The sequence below is a fragment of the Cnephaeus nilssonii genome, assembly GCF_951640355.1.
Source record: "Cnephaeus nilssonii genome assembly, chromosome: 12".
Classification (NCBI taxonomy): Eukaryota; Metazoa; Chordata; class Mammalia; order Chiroptera; family Vespertilionidae; genus Cnephaeus; species Cnephaeus nilssonii.
Window position 1 is genome coordinate 41,024,797 of NC_137083.1, and position 14,526 is coordinate 41,039,322.

At 44.6% G+C, this 14,526-nt stretch overlaps 1 protein-coding gene across 1 annotated transcript in view; it reads left to right on the top strand.

Annotated features, from left to right (window-relative positions):
* CDHR3 (cadherin related family member 3) overlaps positions 1-14,526 on the top strand; it is a gene marked incomplete at its 5' end in the record, with an annotated part of 57,182 nt that overhangs the window by 393 nt on the left and 42,263 nt on the right. Inside the window, 3 exons of the mRNA XM_079786089.1 lie at positions 4,901-5,103; positions 7,830-7,995; positions 11,226-11,323. Of these exons, the coding sequence (XP_079642215.1) occupies positions 4,901-5,103; positions 7,830-7,995; positions 11,226-11,323 (467 nt within the window). The remainder of the gene's footprint in view (positions 1-4,900; positions 5,104-7,829; positions 7,996-11,225; positions 11,324-14,526) is intronic.

Sequence of the window (14,526 nt, forward strand, 5' to 3'; positions counted from 1 at the left end):
CTAGGTCGTTTTAGCTGGTCTACTAATTGAATTGACGTAAGACAGATTAACAATAGAAAAACAAGTTTAATTATGTATATAAGGAGGCCCTATAAGAATATGAGACCTAAGGCAGTCAGGCAATTGAGCCTCACAGAGAGGACATTGAGCTCCAGGCCCTGCTGAGCTCCCCGCCTCCCCTGCCCACCACACCTAGCCCGTATGCTTTGTAGTTATCTTTGGTGATAGCTCTCTTCCTAGACCAGGCCCTCTATCTAAACTCTTTTAGAAAGTTAAGGGGGGGGGGGGGGGGTTATTATTATTATTATTATTATTATTATTTTAAAAAAGCTATTCCTGAATCTTTTGGGTCTCCATGCCTTTGGCTCAAAATAGTCCCTATGTCAAAGTAGCACACTCTAGGAAAATGTGTTCTGAACCCCTTCAGTGTATATGTCAAGTTAGTCTTTGTGGAGATTCTGGCCTTTCTCTGGAGACTTTTGGGGGCAACTTGAGCTTAGCAAATCCTGTCGAAAAATTGAGGTACTGAGGAGGTATTGTCTTACTCTTGGGTAGAGGAAATGCCTTCTGGTTGAAGAGCCAAAGATTGTTGCGCATCTTCGTCCTTATTAAAGAGCTTCAAGAATCTTAGGAGATCTTTTTAATATTGTCAGCTCAGGTGATTGAAATTGAGCTTTTTATTTATTTATTTTTCTTTTATTTTTTTTATTGAAAGAAATCAATCTTTTTATTGATCTTTTGAGAGAGAGAGAGAGAGAGAGAGAGAGAGAGAGAGAGAGAGAGACTGATGCATTGATGTATGAGAGAAACATAGCTTGGTTGCCTCCTGTACATGACCTGATCAAGGATGGAAGCACAACCTGGGCATGTGTCCTGATCAGGAATCAAACCTGCCACCTTTTGGTGTACAGGATGATGCTCCACCCAACTGAGTCACACTGGTCAGGGCAGAAATTGAGCTTTTTAAATTAAATCTTATTTTTTGATAGGTAGCATACCATAATGTATAGAATTCAATCATGTTAAATTTGCAGGTTAATTTAGAGATAATTTACATTTTTGATGAGTTACTTTAGTAAAACACTTAGAGGAGTGACTGGTACATAGTAAATGCTTAGTAAATGTTAGTCATTATTCTGTACTAGAAGCCCAGTGCATGAAATTTGTGCACTCAGGGGGATCCCTCAGCCCAGCCTGCACCCTCTCGCAGTCTGGGAGCCCTCGGGGGATGTCCGACTGACTGCTTAGGCCTGCAGCAGACACGCTTAGCGCTTCCACAGAGGTGGGAGAGGCTCCCGCCACCGCCGCTGCACTGACCAGCCGTGAGCCCGGCTTCTGGCTGAGTGGCGCTCCCCCTGTGGGAGTGCACTGACCACCAGGGGGCAGCTCCTGCATTGAGCGTCTGCCCCCTGGAGGTCAGTGCGCATCATAGTGACCAGTTGTTCCACTGTTCAGTTGATTTGCATATTAGCCTTTTATGCCTGCAGAATCAGGCTGAAACTGGCTCTCCAACATCCCCCGAGGGGTCCTGGATTGTGAGAGGGTGCAGGCCAGGCCAAGGGACCCCACATCAAGCTAATATTCCTGCACAATTGCTTAGGTTGCTCCCAAAACAACCTCTTATAGAGAACATCACCCAAATCTAACAACTGAGTTGAAGGGCCAATTTCACACCAGGCCCCAGCACCATTTTGCTGCTTTGTTGCCTGGTCATAGAAAAACTATGATGCATCACATGTGCACAGTCACCTGACAAGTGTGGAGGGACGACACGATAGTAAGTATGTGCAGTCTGTTATCTATAAGACCCAGATGCAGCAAGGGCCCACCGCGACCCCTTACTAAGTATAACACTTACTGAGGCAGCAACACCTATGTTGTGTGTAGAGTGGACGGGATCAGGCATTAAAGTAGCCAGCATAATGCCTGATGAGTAGGTTCTTAGTAAATGCAAGTGGTTTCTTGTTTTAGCAAAGCTATCACTCACCATACCATCTTGAGAAAAACCTTAGTGAGTTAAATCTGAGCAGCGGGGTCCTTTCTTCTTGGCTGGAGGGGTACAAGTCCCCGGTGTGGGTGGGACGGGCCAAGAGAAGGTGGGAAATTGTTAGACAAATTGCCAAACTTTCATTTTGCTTATGACTGTCCTTGTCCTGCTGAACGGTGGGGAAACACGTTCATGAACAGCTCAAGGTGGGCTTTGCTGACTTTTTTATTGTGGGAAAAGAGGGCATGAGGAAATTATGCCTAAAAAAACCCAAGCACCAAAGCAACTGATTATTTTGCTCATTTTGAAAAACTATTTTTGGGAACATTTTGCCTCTAAATAATCCAGTATACTATTTTGCTTCGGGTTTTTATCACAAGAATGGTATAATACGAAAGTCAATTTTAATAGATTTAAAAAAATCTATTCATATTCACATTACCTTAAGCCTCAGCTGTTTTGATTTATCTGAGTCCTTGCACAGTCCTTGTCCATAAACCTGGATAATTCTGTGAGTAAAAATAACTTAGCATAATGCATTTTAGTCTCTAATCTAAATAAGGTGATTTTAGATTTATAACAGCTTGTATCAATGAATGTATTTATATTTCAATTTTGCCTACATTTCCATTATTTCTTTGCATCCCTTCCCCCAAATTTGAAATAAATGCATTCTTTTTTAATAAAACCAACATTTTTCCATGTCCTGTTTGTTTCTAGAAATTATACACCTAAAATTTCTAAAATTCCAGAAATAAACAATTTGTAAATTTTAAATTGCTTGCTGTTCTGAGTAACATGATGAAATCTCTTATCCGACATCATCCTGCTTGGCCCCATCGAGCACTTGAATTATTCCTTTGTCCATCATCTTCAAGCTGTAGACACCCCTCCCCACCTCCGCCATCCCCATCCCATTAGTCACTCACTAGCTAACTCTTGAGGTACTGCAGTGCTTGTGTTCAATTAACCCTTACCTTACTTCATAATGGCCAAAAGCACAAGAGTAGTGATGCTGGCAATTTGAATATGCCCAAGAGAAGTCTGAAAGTGCTTCCTTTAAGTGAAAATGTGAGTACAGTACAATAAGATAATTTAGGAGAGAAATCACGTTTGCATAACTTTTATTACAGTACTAGAGGCCCAATGCATGAAATTCTTGCAAGAGTAGACCTTCCTTCCCCTGGCTACTGGCACTGGCTTCCCTCCGGCCGCTAGCAGGCACCCAGGACCTGGGCTACCCTCACAGCCCCGGCTTTCGTCTGGAAGGTTGTCTGGAAGGACGTCTGGTCTAATTAGCATATTACACTTTTATTATTATAGATATTATTATAATTGTTCTATTTTGTTATTAGTTATTGTTGGTAATCTCGTGCTGTGCCTAATTTATAAGTTAAACTTTATCATAAGTATGTATGTATAGGAAAAACATTTTATTTTATAGTTAAACTATGGTTTCAGGTATCTATTGGGGGTCTTGGACATTATCCCTGTGAATAGGGATAAAAGGACATACAGTATTCACTATATGTCCTTTAGCCCAGTTGCCTCATTTGTAAAATAATGATATTAATACCTATCTGAGAGGATGGTTTTAAGGAGTAAATGAGAAAAAGGATTTTACATTATGCGCCTATTTGGAACATTGAATAAATGATAATTTTATGATTTTCCTAGTGCTGCTATAACAAATTACCACAAATTGGATGGCTTAAAATAACAGAAATGTATTATCTCACAGTTTGGGAGATCAGAAGTCTGAACTAAAGGTGTTGGCAGGGTTGGCTCCGTCTAGACTCTAGAGGCTTTGAGGGAGAATCTGTTCCTTGCCTACCTCCCAGCTTTTGGTGGTTGCTTGCCATCCCTGGCTGGTAGCTGCATTACTTCAATTTCCTCCTCTGTCATAACATGGCCTTCTTCCTTCTGTGTGTGTCTTTGTGTCCTGTCCTCATAGGGATACCAGCTGTTGGATTTAGGGTTCATCTTAATTCAGTGTGATCTCCTCTTAACTAATTACATCTGAAAAGACTCTTTTCCCAAGTAAGGTACATTCTGAGGTTCTGGGTGGACCTGAATTTTGGGGAAGACATTATTCAACCCCCTACAGTAACCATTATTATGGAAGCATGAAAAAACATGACCTGTTGCTCTCCTCCGTATTGGCAAAGTCTTGCACAGTGTCAAGGAGACTTGAGAATGTCCTGAGGCATTCCTGGAAGAAACATACTTTCTCTTAAATTGTAACGTTCCCTGTCTGTAATGAAGTCCAGAGAAGTTCACATGCCTCCTCTAAGTATCTCATTTCCTTCTCTGTGAAACAGGAGTTAATCTACCAACTAGGAAGTACTGACTGACTCTCTACATGATACCGATAGCACCCAATAAAAACAAATAACTGTCCTTGAAATTACTTATGACTGTGGGGAAGTCTACCAAGGAGCTCTTCAGTCATGCACACTCAACTCTCAGATGACATCATGAGTGAAACACTGACCCAGAGAAGGAAAATGAACTCTTGTAAAATATTGGGCCCTTGAAAAAGAGAGAATGTCATGGGTAGACTAGATACTTCAAGTGGGTGTCTACCTGCTAAGGTGATGTTTCTCTTCTCCTGGCTCTTCACAAAGATTGGGAGAAAAGAGAAGGGAAGCAGGGAGACAAGAGGAAAGCAGCAGCTTTATTAACAGGATGACAAGAGCAGATTTCATGGTTGTTTGGTGGTGATTGTTTTCTTAGCTATAAGATCTCACATTCCCCTCTCCAAGTCTTGGCAGGAGTATTTGTTCTTGGGGAGTGACCAGGTTCCATCGCTGCTCCGAGCTACAACTTGAAGCCACAGAACAAGCTGTTAAGTCCCTGTTCCCAGCACAAGGCTTTGTGCACATGTAATTTTTATCCTTTTTAAATCCACAGCGGGAGAGGCACTACACCTGATTCGCTTACCTGCTACTAGTAATGTGGCAGAGAATTCTTCACCTGGGACTTCAGTGCATAAGTTTTCTGTGAACTTATCAGCATCACTGTCACCTGTGATGCCAGGGTTTCCCCTGATAATCAACACCAGTCCCCTTACTGAAGCCTTCAATGTGAACTGTCTGTCAGGCACCGAGTTTGAGGTAAGTACCATCTTATTTGCAATGGGAGTTACCTGCGAAAGAGGAGTCCTGAAGATGAGAGCCCCATGGGATTCCAGATCAGTGATCATTTCTTCCTCTTTCCCAGGTTTAATCTCACTTATTCTAATATCCAGAAGTCCTTTTCGGGCATCCTAGAGCCTTCTGCTGCACTAGGTGCCCCTCTAGCCTTGAAATCTTTTTTCTCTATTTAATCTAGTCCAACTGAACATTACAAATAATCTATAATAATAAAAGCATAATATGCTAATTTGACTGGACAGCCGAACGACCTTCCAGAGGTCATTCTGGATGAAGCTGTGGCAGCGGGAGCCAAGGCAGAGGTGGTTAGGGGCAATGAGGCAGGCAGGCAGAGTGGTTAGGGGTGATGAGGCAGGCAGGCAGAGTGGTTAGGGGTGATGAGGCAGGCAGGCAGGCCAGCGGTTAGGAGCCAGTGGCCCTGGATTGTGAGAGGGATGTCCGACTGCCCGTTTATGGAAGGGAGCTGCGGGATCGGGCCTATGGAAGGGGTCCCGGATTGCGAGAAGGTGCAGGCCGGGCTCAGGGACCCCTCCCCTCCCTGCATAAATTTCGTGCACTGGGCCTCTAGTGTTATAAATAAAAGTCTTGTTTCTTATTGCCAACCATCCTGACATGACATCAGGTGTAAGGTGTGCTGACAGTAACTAAACTCTTTGGGTGTTTTAGTTTGAGTATTGATCTCCTTAAAAGCTGGGTTCTGATGAAATTGTGTTGGTGATTCTGCTTTTCTAGGATTCTGTGACTTTTCAGAAGGAAAACTATGAGGAGACTTAATATGGAAGAACATGCCCTTAGTAAAAAATGTGAGCCTCAATGTCCAATGCTGCTGTGTAAATGTTTCCTCTTGGAAAATTCAGACCCGATCATTCATGTTGAAGAGCCATCATACCACTGCTCTGTTTTCTAATTTGTTGTTTGAGTCTTTCCAAAATACCAATGGTATTTTTCACAGAACTAAAACAAATATTGCTAAAATTTATGTGGAACCACAAAAGACCCCATAGCCACAGCAGTCTTAAGTTGGAGGTATCACTCTACCTGTTATCAAACTATAGTACAAGTACAAGTATCTAAGTATTCCATGGATGAACTCATTTAATCCTCACAACAATTGTATAAAGTAGATGCTCTTCTTATTCCCATTTTATAAATGGGAAAATTGAGGCACAGAAAGGTTAAGTAATGGGAAGGCTTGGCTTTGAAGCCAGTCTGGCTCCAGAGTCTAAGCTCTAGACTCCTATGTTATGCTGCCTCTTATTTACCACGTGCTAAGCATAGACACAGGTCATCTCCACTTGCGTGGATATTAGGCTGACCTGGCTCATGGGTACAGACAAGACTACCTCGTTTTCCCTCTCAACCCTCCTCCCTGAGTTCTGCCTCCACTGCTCACACTCATTCACACCTGTGGCTGCTCTCTCTTCCCTTAACCAGTCCAGATCTTACAAAGTCAAGCACAATACCCACAGCCTCTCCTTCCATGAAGGCTTCCCTGACTAAACACAGCTCACCGTGAACTTTCTTCCCTCTGATTCTCCTTAGTACCCTGACCCAGCTCTTGAAGTGACTTTCCCGAGGTCACACAGAAGTTCAGTGGCAGAAGTGGGATTGGAGCTGAGTACTCTCTTCACTACAGAATACTGAATGCCTCGCCGTCTGCCCCAAGTTGTATTAATAACCAAAAGTTTCTACTAACATAATTAAGACAGTTATGAAATGCAGTCCTTGAAGTCCCAAAGGACTCGGGGCCTCATGGGAGCTCACAGTCAAGGATATGCATATAGATTTGAGAGCTCACAGACTGATCTCCTGTTAGCCTCAGCAGGCCCCTCCCACCATGGATCAGTGGGTTCCTGATGGCAACAACCTAGATTCTAGTGATATCTCTGGCCCCATTTCTTGGTGTCCCTTCCATAATTCCAAATCACTGTAGTTCAGAGGACAATTTCCGACAGTGGAAGAATGTGTAGAAAGGTACACACACACACACACACACACACACATATGTTCATTTTAGTACATGTCATTCCTTATTTCTGTAGATGTATCCTTCTTCCCTTGTTTATTCTTGGAAGTGGCCTTGGGAAAATTAGAATGGAGTGATGAGTCAAAATGTAATTTCATGGCAATCCCAGGAAAGTGCAGCATCTCATTTTTAAAAAATATTTTTTTATTGATTTCAGAGAGCAAGGGAGAGGGAGAGAGAGATAGAAACATCAATGATGAGAGGGAATCATTGATTGGCTGCCTCCTACACGTCCCCTACTGGGGATCGAGCCCACAACCCCGGGCATGTGCCCTTGACTGGGAATTGAACCCGGGACCCTTCAGTCCGCAGGCCGATGCTCAGGGTTGCTAAGGGACTCATCTAGGAGCCTAACTTAAGTAGTGATAAGTTTTTTAATTCTCTGGTTTTCCATTTTCTGTCAGTGGGACCAGAATATCTCCTGAATATTTTTCTTTTTTATGAAAAGCAGCAGCATCCACAGCAGTCCCTTTAGTGGAGAAGTGTCCTGGGGCTTGTGTTGGAAGGACTAAGGCAAACAGCTAGTTCCTCTGACAGCGGGTGAAAGGTGGTTTCCAGGATGCTGTTTGCTTTCTTCCTAGTAATAGCCATTTGCAAAATGCATGCACACAAAGCAGACCTTCTTTCACAGGATCGCTAAGAATTCTGCATTTACTTTTAGGTTGTCACTACTGGGAAGGAACAACTAGATTTTGAAACAGGACCAAACGTATTTGATTTGCAGATTTATGTTAAGGATGACGTTGGTGTCACTGACCTTCAGATCCTAACTGTCCAGGTAACAGATGTGAATGAGCCGCCTCAGTTTCTAGGCAACTTGGCAAAAGGTAAGATACACAGGGTGCGCCATGCAGCCCAGACGGTGGCATCAGGGAGGACCCTGGGGACAGAGCAAACCAGAAAAGTAAATGAAAAAGCAGCTGTTTCCCTGGAAAAGGCAGGTGCTTAATGCCCAGGAAATAAACAAAATGTCCCCCAGCCCAGGGCTCCCAGGAATAATGCCCAGCAATTTAAAAAGCCCTTCCCATCCGTGGTTTCTCTTGGGTCTTTCCCAGTCCTGGGGAGGAAAAGGAGGCTCGGGACCGCAAGTGGATCATTCTGAAGGGATCTGGCCTAGCCCACCAGGCTCATCACTATGTACTACTGGTCATTGACTGACTTGTTCATTTCCCCAAGGACGCTGACCCCTTGAAAGCAATGCGTGCCTGGAATCGGCTACAGAGCAGGGATGACACTTTAAGGGATGGGAGCATAGGGTACCGTAAATTCCTGAATAATCTCCCTCTGGCTCATGGCTGTAGATGCCACCAAGTCTATCATTTTAGTCCAGGTTCTCCCCTGAACTCCACTCAAATATCCAGGTATCTTACCTAACATCTCCACTTGAATATCTAATAGACATCTGTAATATTGTGATTTATAATAAGAAATATATATTTGGTTTTCCTCCCGTTCCTGACACAAAGCTCCTAAAACCCTTGGCTTTTCTGTGATGAGAGTGATAAAGATATGTTTTGTTATGTTGATGACGTGAAGTTTGGAATGCCCCTCGGTCACCTAAGCCTGGAATGGTGGCCAGCAGAGCCAATCCTGTGATTCGAGGGTTGGAACTTTCAGTCCCCTCCACCCTACACACACACTCTCCACCCCCCCCCCACCCCCACCACTGCAGAGGGGAGAGAAGATGGAAATGGAGTTCAATCACCAATGGCCAATGATTTCAGTAATCATGCCCAGGTTGTGAGGCCTCTGTAAAATCTAAAAGGGGTTCAGAGCGCTTCCAGGTTGGTGGAGATTCAGGGAGAGTGGCGTGCCCAGAAAGCATGGGCGCTCCACGCCCTATGCCCCTATGCACTCTTCCATCTGGCTGTTCCTGAGCTGCAACCTTTTATAATAAACCAGTCATCTACTAACTGAAATGTTTCCCTGAATTCTGGGAGCCACTCTAGCATATGAATCAAACTCAATGGGGGCGTTTCGGGAAGCTTAGATTTATAGCTGGTGGGTCAGAAGCTTAGGTGACAACCTGGACTTGAATTCAGTTGGATTTTCAGCTGATGTCAGAGAATTTCTTGGTGGTGTAGGAAAACCCCACACACACCGGAGTTGGTTGCTGATTATGCTATCTCAAATTTAATGTGCTCCCAATCCAAACTCTTGACTCCTACTTCAACCCCGTCACCCCCACCATCCCCACCCAAAGCTGCTTTTCTTGTCTTTCCCATTTTAATTAATGGCAACTCTATCCTTCCAGTTGCTTGGACCAAAACTTCGAAGTCATTCGTGACTTTTTTCTGTCTTTCCACATCCAACATAAAATCTATTAGGAAATGTTGTCACCTTCTAAATCTATGCAGAATCCAGCCGTCCCTAGCCTCTTCACCACTACCTCCATGGTGTAAGCTATACAATGCCAGCTTACTGGGCTCACTGCTCTGCCCTTGCTCCTACAGTTGATTCTCCATACAGCAGCCAGAGAGATCCTGTTAAACATCAGTCAAATCAAGGCATTCCTCTGCTTAAAACCCTACGAGGACCTCTCATCTCACCCAAAAGGAGAGCCAGAATCTCCTTAAGGCCCCATCAAATCTGGCACACCCATACCACCCTCCCCACCTACCATGTTGTCTCCCACATGTCTCTCCCTCAATCGCTGCTCCAGCAGTCCCAGTCTCCTCACCAATCTGTGAGTACCCCAAGCACAACCTACGCAGGCATCTCTCTCGGCATTTGCTGTTTCCTCTGCCCCCTCCCCTCCATATCTCTAAGGCTCCTCCTCATTTCTCTAAGAATCTTAATTCAAATGTCAATGAACCTCCATAACCACTCTATTTAATGTTGTAACCAACTCACAACACTGCTTCCCTGATTTTTCTCCATAACATTGTTCAGCAACATTCACACATTTTACTCATTTATTATCCATATCTTCCCACTAGATTTCAAGTTCATGGGAGCAGGGTTTTGTGAACTGCTGTATTCCCAATGTGTAGATCAGTGCTTGCTATGTAGTGAGAACTCAGGAAATGCTTTTTTTTAAAATGAAAGCAGGAGCAGTGAGAAGATGAATGAAAACTGAAGTCAGATGGCTTGGGTTTGAACTTTGATTCTATTACTTACTAGCTGAGACAACCCAAATAACTCCTCTGAACCTGTTTTCCTGTTTATAAAGGGGAGAAAATTACACTACCTACTTTCTAGGGCTGTTGTAAAGATTAAAGGGGGAAACATACAGGGTGGGGCAAAAGTAGGTTTACAGTCGTTTGTATGGAATATAATTCAATAGCTAATAAATAATAATATGTGCTTTGTGTACTTGCAACTGCAAACCTACTTTTACTCCACCCTATACATTAAGTCCTCAGCACAGCGCCGTACAAAAGAATGAGTTAACCTTAGCCTTCTCGGTCATCTCTTGATCAGAGACATTCTCAGAGAGAGAGAGGCCAGGGCAGAGGACATGGGCAGGGCTGGTGGTGCCAGTGGCAATGCCTGCCCCTCCCTCCGCATGATCGCCAAGAACTCTGAAATAGATGAAATCAATTTTTCGTCCCTTTCCTGAGCCTCTCTCTCTGCAACCCTCTCTCAGCAGAAATGAGTCTCTGCAATGACAGGCCTTATAATGGAACAGAGAGGCTAAGTGCAGTTTAAGGGGTAACCTCAGCTCAGGTTGGGAGGAATTTACACATTAAAGGGGCTCTGGAACTTGGAGCAGCCTCACCCTGGAGGTTACTTTCCAACTCTCTGCCCTTATCACCTCCCTCTCTCCCACCAAACAACAATATCCCAGGACACCTCTCATTAGAGGAAACATGTGAAGACTTGATTACCAGCTAGGCCAACCCTAATACTTTACTAATTCCCATAAAAGTATTCACTCTGCAAATTGGCCATGGTCTCACTCATGGCCTTTATTATTGCGGCCCTTTTTCCCACAGTGCCAATACACTTCATTTCCTTGGCTGTGTTTGGTTTCCTTTGGCTTACCTGGTTTGGGGATTTCTCATTTGCTTTATCTAATAAAATGTTTCTTATTCCACTGTGTACGTGGGCGTAGGTCTAGACCTCTACATAGTGGAAGGAGCAAACCCTGGATTCAGTTACCAGGTTGAGGCCTTCGATCCAGAAGATACAAGTCAAAATATACCCCTCAGTGTAAGTCTCCTTGTTAAACTGGAGAGGGGCTGACCCAGGAGCCTGGCATCGTGGCAGGGTGGGCTTGGGCAGTGGTAATGGGAGAAATATGCTGCCCACTGCCAAAGCATAGAGGACAGGGGAGGTGGGAATCGGAAAGGGGACTCTGGAGACAGACACCTCAGATTGGATTCATGGCTCTGTGTGATCTTGGACAAGTTCTTAATCTCTCTGAGCTTCAATTTCTTCATCTAATAAGAGCACCTACCTCAGTAGGGGTATCATAAGTATTAGAGAATGCATGTAAAGCCACTTAGCATATTAAAATTGCCTGCCTAGCATATTAAAATTGCTCAGTGTTTTTTTTTTAATTCAAAGGTGATAAAAATCCAGCTATATTATTTTAAAAATAAGCATAAAATGTATACCCCAAAGACATTAACATTTCCTTTTCAGAGATGAAGCCAAGCTGCTTGGAGCCTAGTTTAAAAAAAATTAAAAACGAGTCCCAGGAAATCCAAAGAAAAGGAGGAATTCCATAGAGAAAAGCAGATTAGGTCCTGGAGAGTTGCTTCATGCTTCAGTCTAAGACAGCTGATCTCTCTTCTCTCCCTATGGAGCTCTTGTAACCACCAAACCTTAGGCAAAGAAGCCTCTTAGCTTGGCAAGGATGCCTCAATGCCTAGCTCTGCCCACTGAAGCTGGGCAGCCCAGGTGGGAGAAGATAATGCCAGTGGACCAACCTCGGAGCAGGCTACACTCCTGCAAACCCTGCCTTACAGCGAAGAGAATACTTGAAATATGACACTCAGGGAATTGGTAACACCAGGAGGCTGTTTTTGCTGTTTGCTGCATGATTTACAGCTTCAACAGGACTACTTTTTCTAAGAGGAGGAAGTGAGCCTTGGGAGTAAACTCCAGGACCAATATAATGTGGTCCACAGGGTCTGAAATAATGCTGTTTAAGATTATTGGATATATCTTAAGTTAGAGCATAGTCGATGTTATTATTAGAAGATATCCTTCTGTCAAAAAATAAAAGCAACTGTTAACAAATCCAAAAGATAATGGAGAGGAAAAGGGGAGACTTTATTCAAATAATAGTTTCTGACCCACCAATTGGTCCAATCTTATGTAAATGAAGAATCCAAATTGCACAGTTCTAATTGGTCGACATCATGCACTCTGATTGGTCATTATGGAGCAATTCTGATTGGTTAGTAAAGATGCAAATGAGGATATAGCTGTGAGGTTCTGATTGGATGGAGTAGGTCTCAGTTCATTGGTTGAAAGTGCAAACTAGGAACTGTCTTGTAAAGTGGATTCAAACAGCAGGAGCCCAGTGCAGGAGGTTGAAAGCTCTGTCTGAGGTTCTTCCTGGTGTACAGAATATGTGAGAGCCTCTGTCAGCAGATGGCCACTAGACTCTCATTATTTATAAAAGTTGGGCCCTCAGTTGACTGTGGGGAGTCCATCTCAGCAGATAAATGTCTTTTCTGGGATCACATCAAATGAATCTTCTCAGGATCCATACAACCCATTCATTCATTTAAGATTCTATTTGCAGGAATAAGTAAATGAATATGCAAACACTTAGTAGGTTTCTACTATGTGCTAAGAGCAATACTAGGTCCTTTATATGCATACTTATTAATAACACTAGAAGCCCGGTGCACGAAATTCGTGCACGGCGGGGGTTGTCCCTCAGCCCAGCCTGTACCCTCTCCAATCTGGGACTCCTGGAGGGATGTCCGACTGCCCGTTTAGGCCCAATCCTGGTGCGATTGGGCCTAAACGGGCAGTCGGACATCCCTCTCACAATCCAGGACTGCTGGCTCCCAACTGCTTGCCTGCCTGCCTTCCTGATTGCCCCTAACCGCTTCTGCCTGACAGCCTGATCACCCCCTAACCACTCCGCTGCCAGCCTGGTTGATGCTTAACTGCTCCCCTGCCAACCTGTTTGCCCCCAACTTCCCTCCTCTGCCAGCCTGGTCACCCCTAACTGCCCTCTCCTGCAGGGTTGATCACCTCCAACTGCCCTCCCTTGCAAGCCTGGTCCCTCTCAACTGCCCTCCCTTGCAGGCCTGGTCCCTCACAACTGCCCTCCCTTGCAGGCTGGATGCCTGCCAACTGCCCTCTCCTGCTGGCCATCTTGTAGTGGCAGGATCTTTGGGGGGGCAGGATCTTTGACCACATGGGGGCAGCTATATTGTGTGCAGGATCCACATGGGGGCAGGATCTTTGACCACATGGGGGCAGCTATATTGTGTGTTGCAGTGATGATCAATCTGTATATTACTCTTTAATTAGATAGGATAGAGGCCTGGTGCACGGGTGGGGGCCAGCTGGTTTGCCCTGAAGGGTGTCCCGGATCAGGGTGGGGTTCCCTTGGGGCGTGGGGCGGCCTGAGTGAGGGGCCTGTGGTGGTTTGCAGGCCAGGCACGCCCCCTGGCAACCCAAGCAGAGGCCCTGGTATCTGGAATTTATTTTCCTTCTACAACTGAAACTTTGTAGCCTGGAGCAGAGCCAAGCCTGCTGCTCCCTCTGGGGCAGCAGCCATTTCTGTGGCAGTTAATTCACCTTCTACAATTGAAACTTTGTAGCCTTAAGCGGGTGAGCCCGGCCAGGGTGTGTGGAAAGCTTTGCTTCCCCTGTTGCCGCCGGCAACCCTGGCCTGCTCTCTCAAGCTCCATTCTGCCACCATTTGTTTGAATTTGTTTACCTTCTATAATTGAAACTTTGTAGCTTGAGTGGAGGCTTAGCCCTGCAACGGCTATGGAAAGCTTGGCTTGCTCTGTTACCTGGGAAACCTTGCTCTCTGTGGCTGTAGCCATCTTGGATGGGGTTAATTTGCATACTCGCCCTGATTGGCGGGTGGGTGTGGCTTGGCTGGTGGGTGTGGCTTGTGTAGTGGAGTGATGGTTAATTTGCATATTACCATTTTATTAGAGAGGATACTTGTTATACCAGTTACAAATGTGTTTGAAAAGAACAGAAAACTTAACCACAGTGGCAGATACGGGATTTTCTTCTCCTATAAGAAGTTCAGAGACAGGCAGGCAGGCAGTCCAGATCTAGCATAGCTGCTGCCATCAAAAACCTGGGCTCTTCCTATCTTTCTGGTTTTCCATCCAGAACATACGGGATTTGTCCTCTTTTTCTTCACTTCATGTTTACAAGATGGCTGCTACATCTCCAGCCTTTACTTCTAAGTTCCAGGTAGG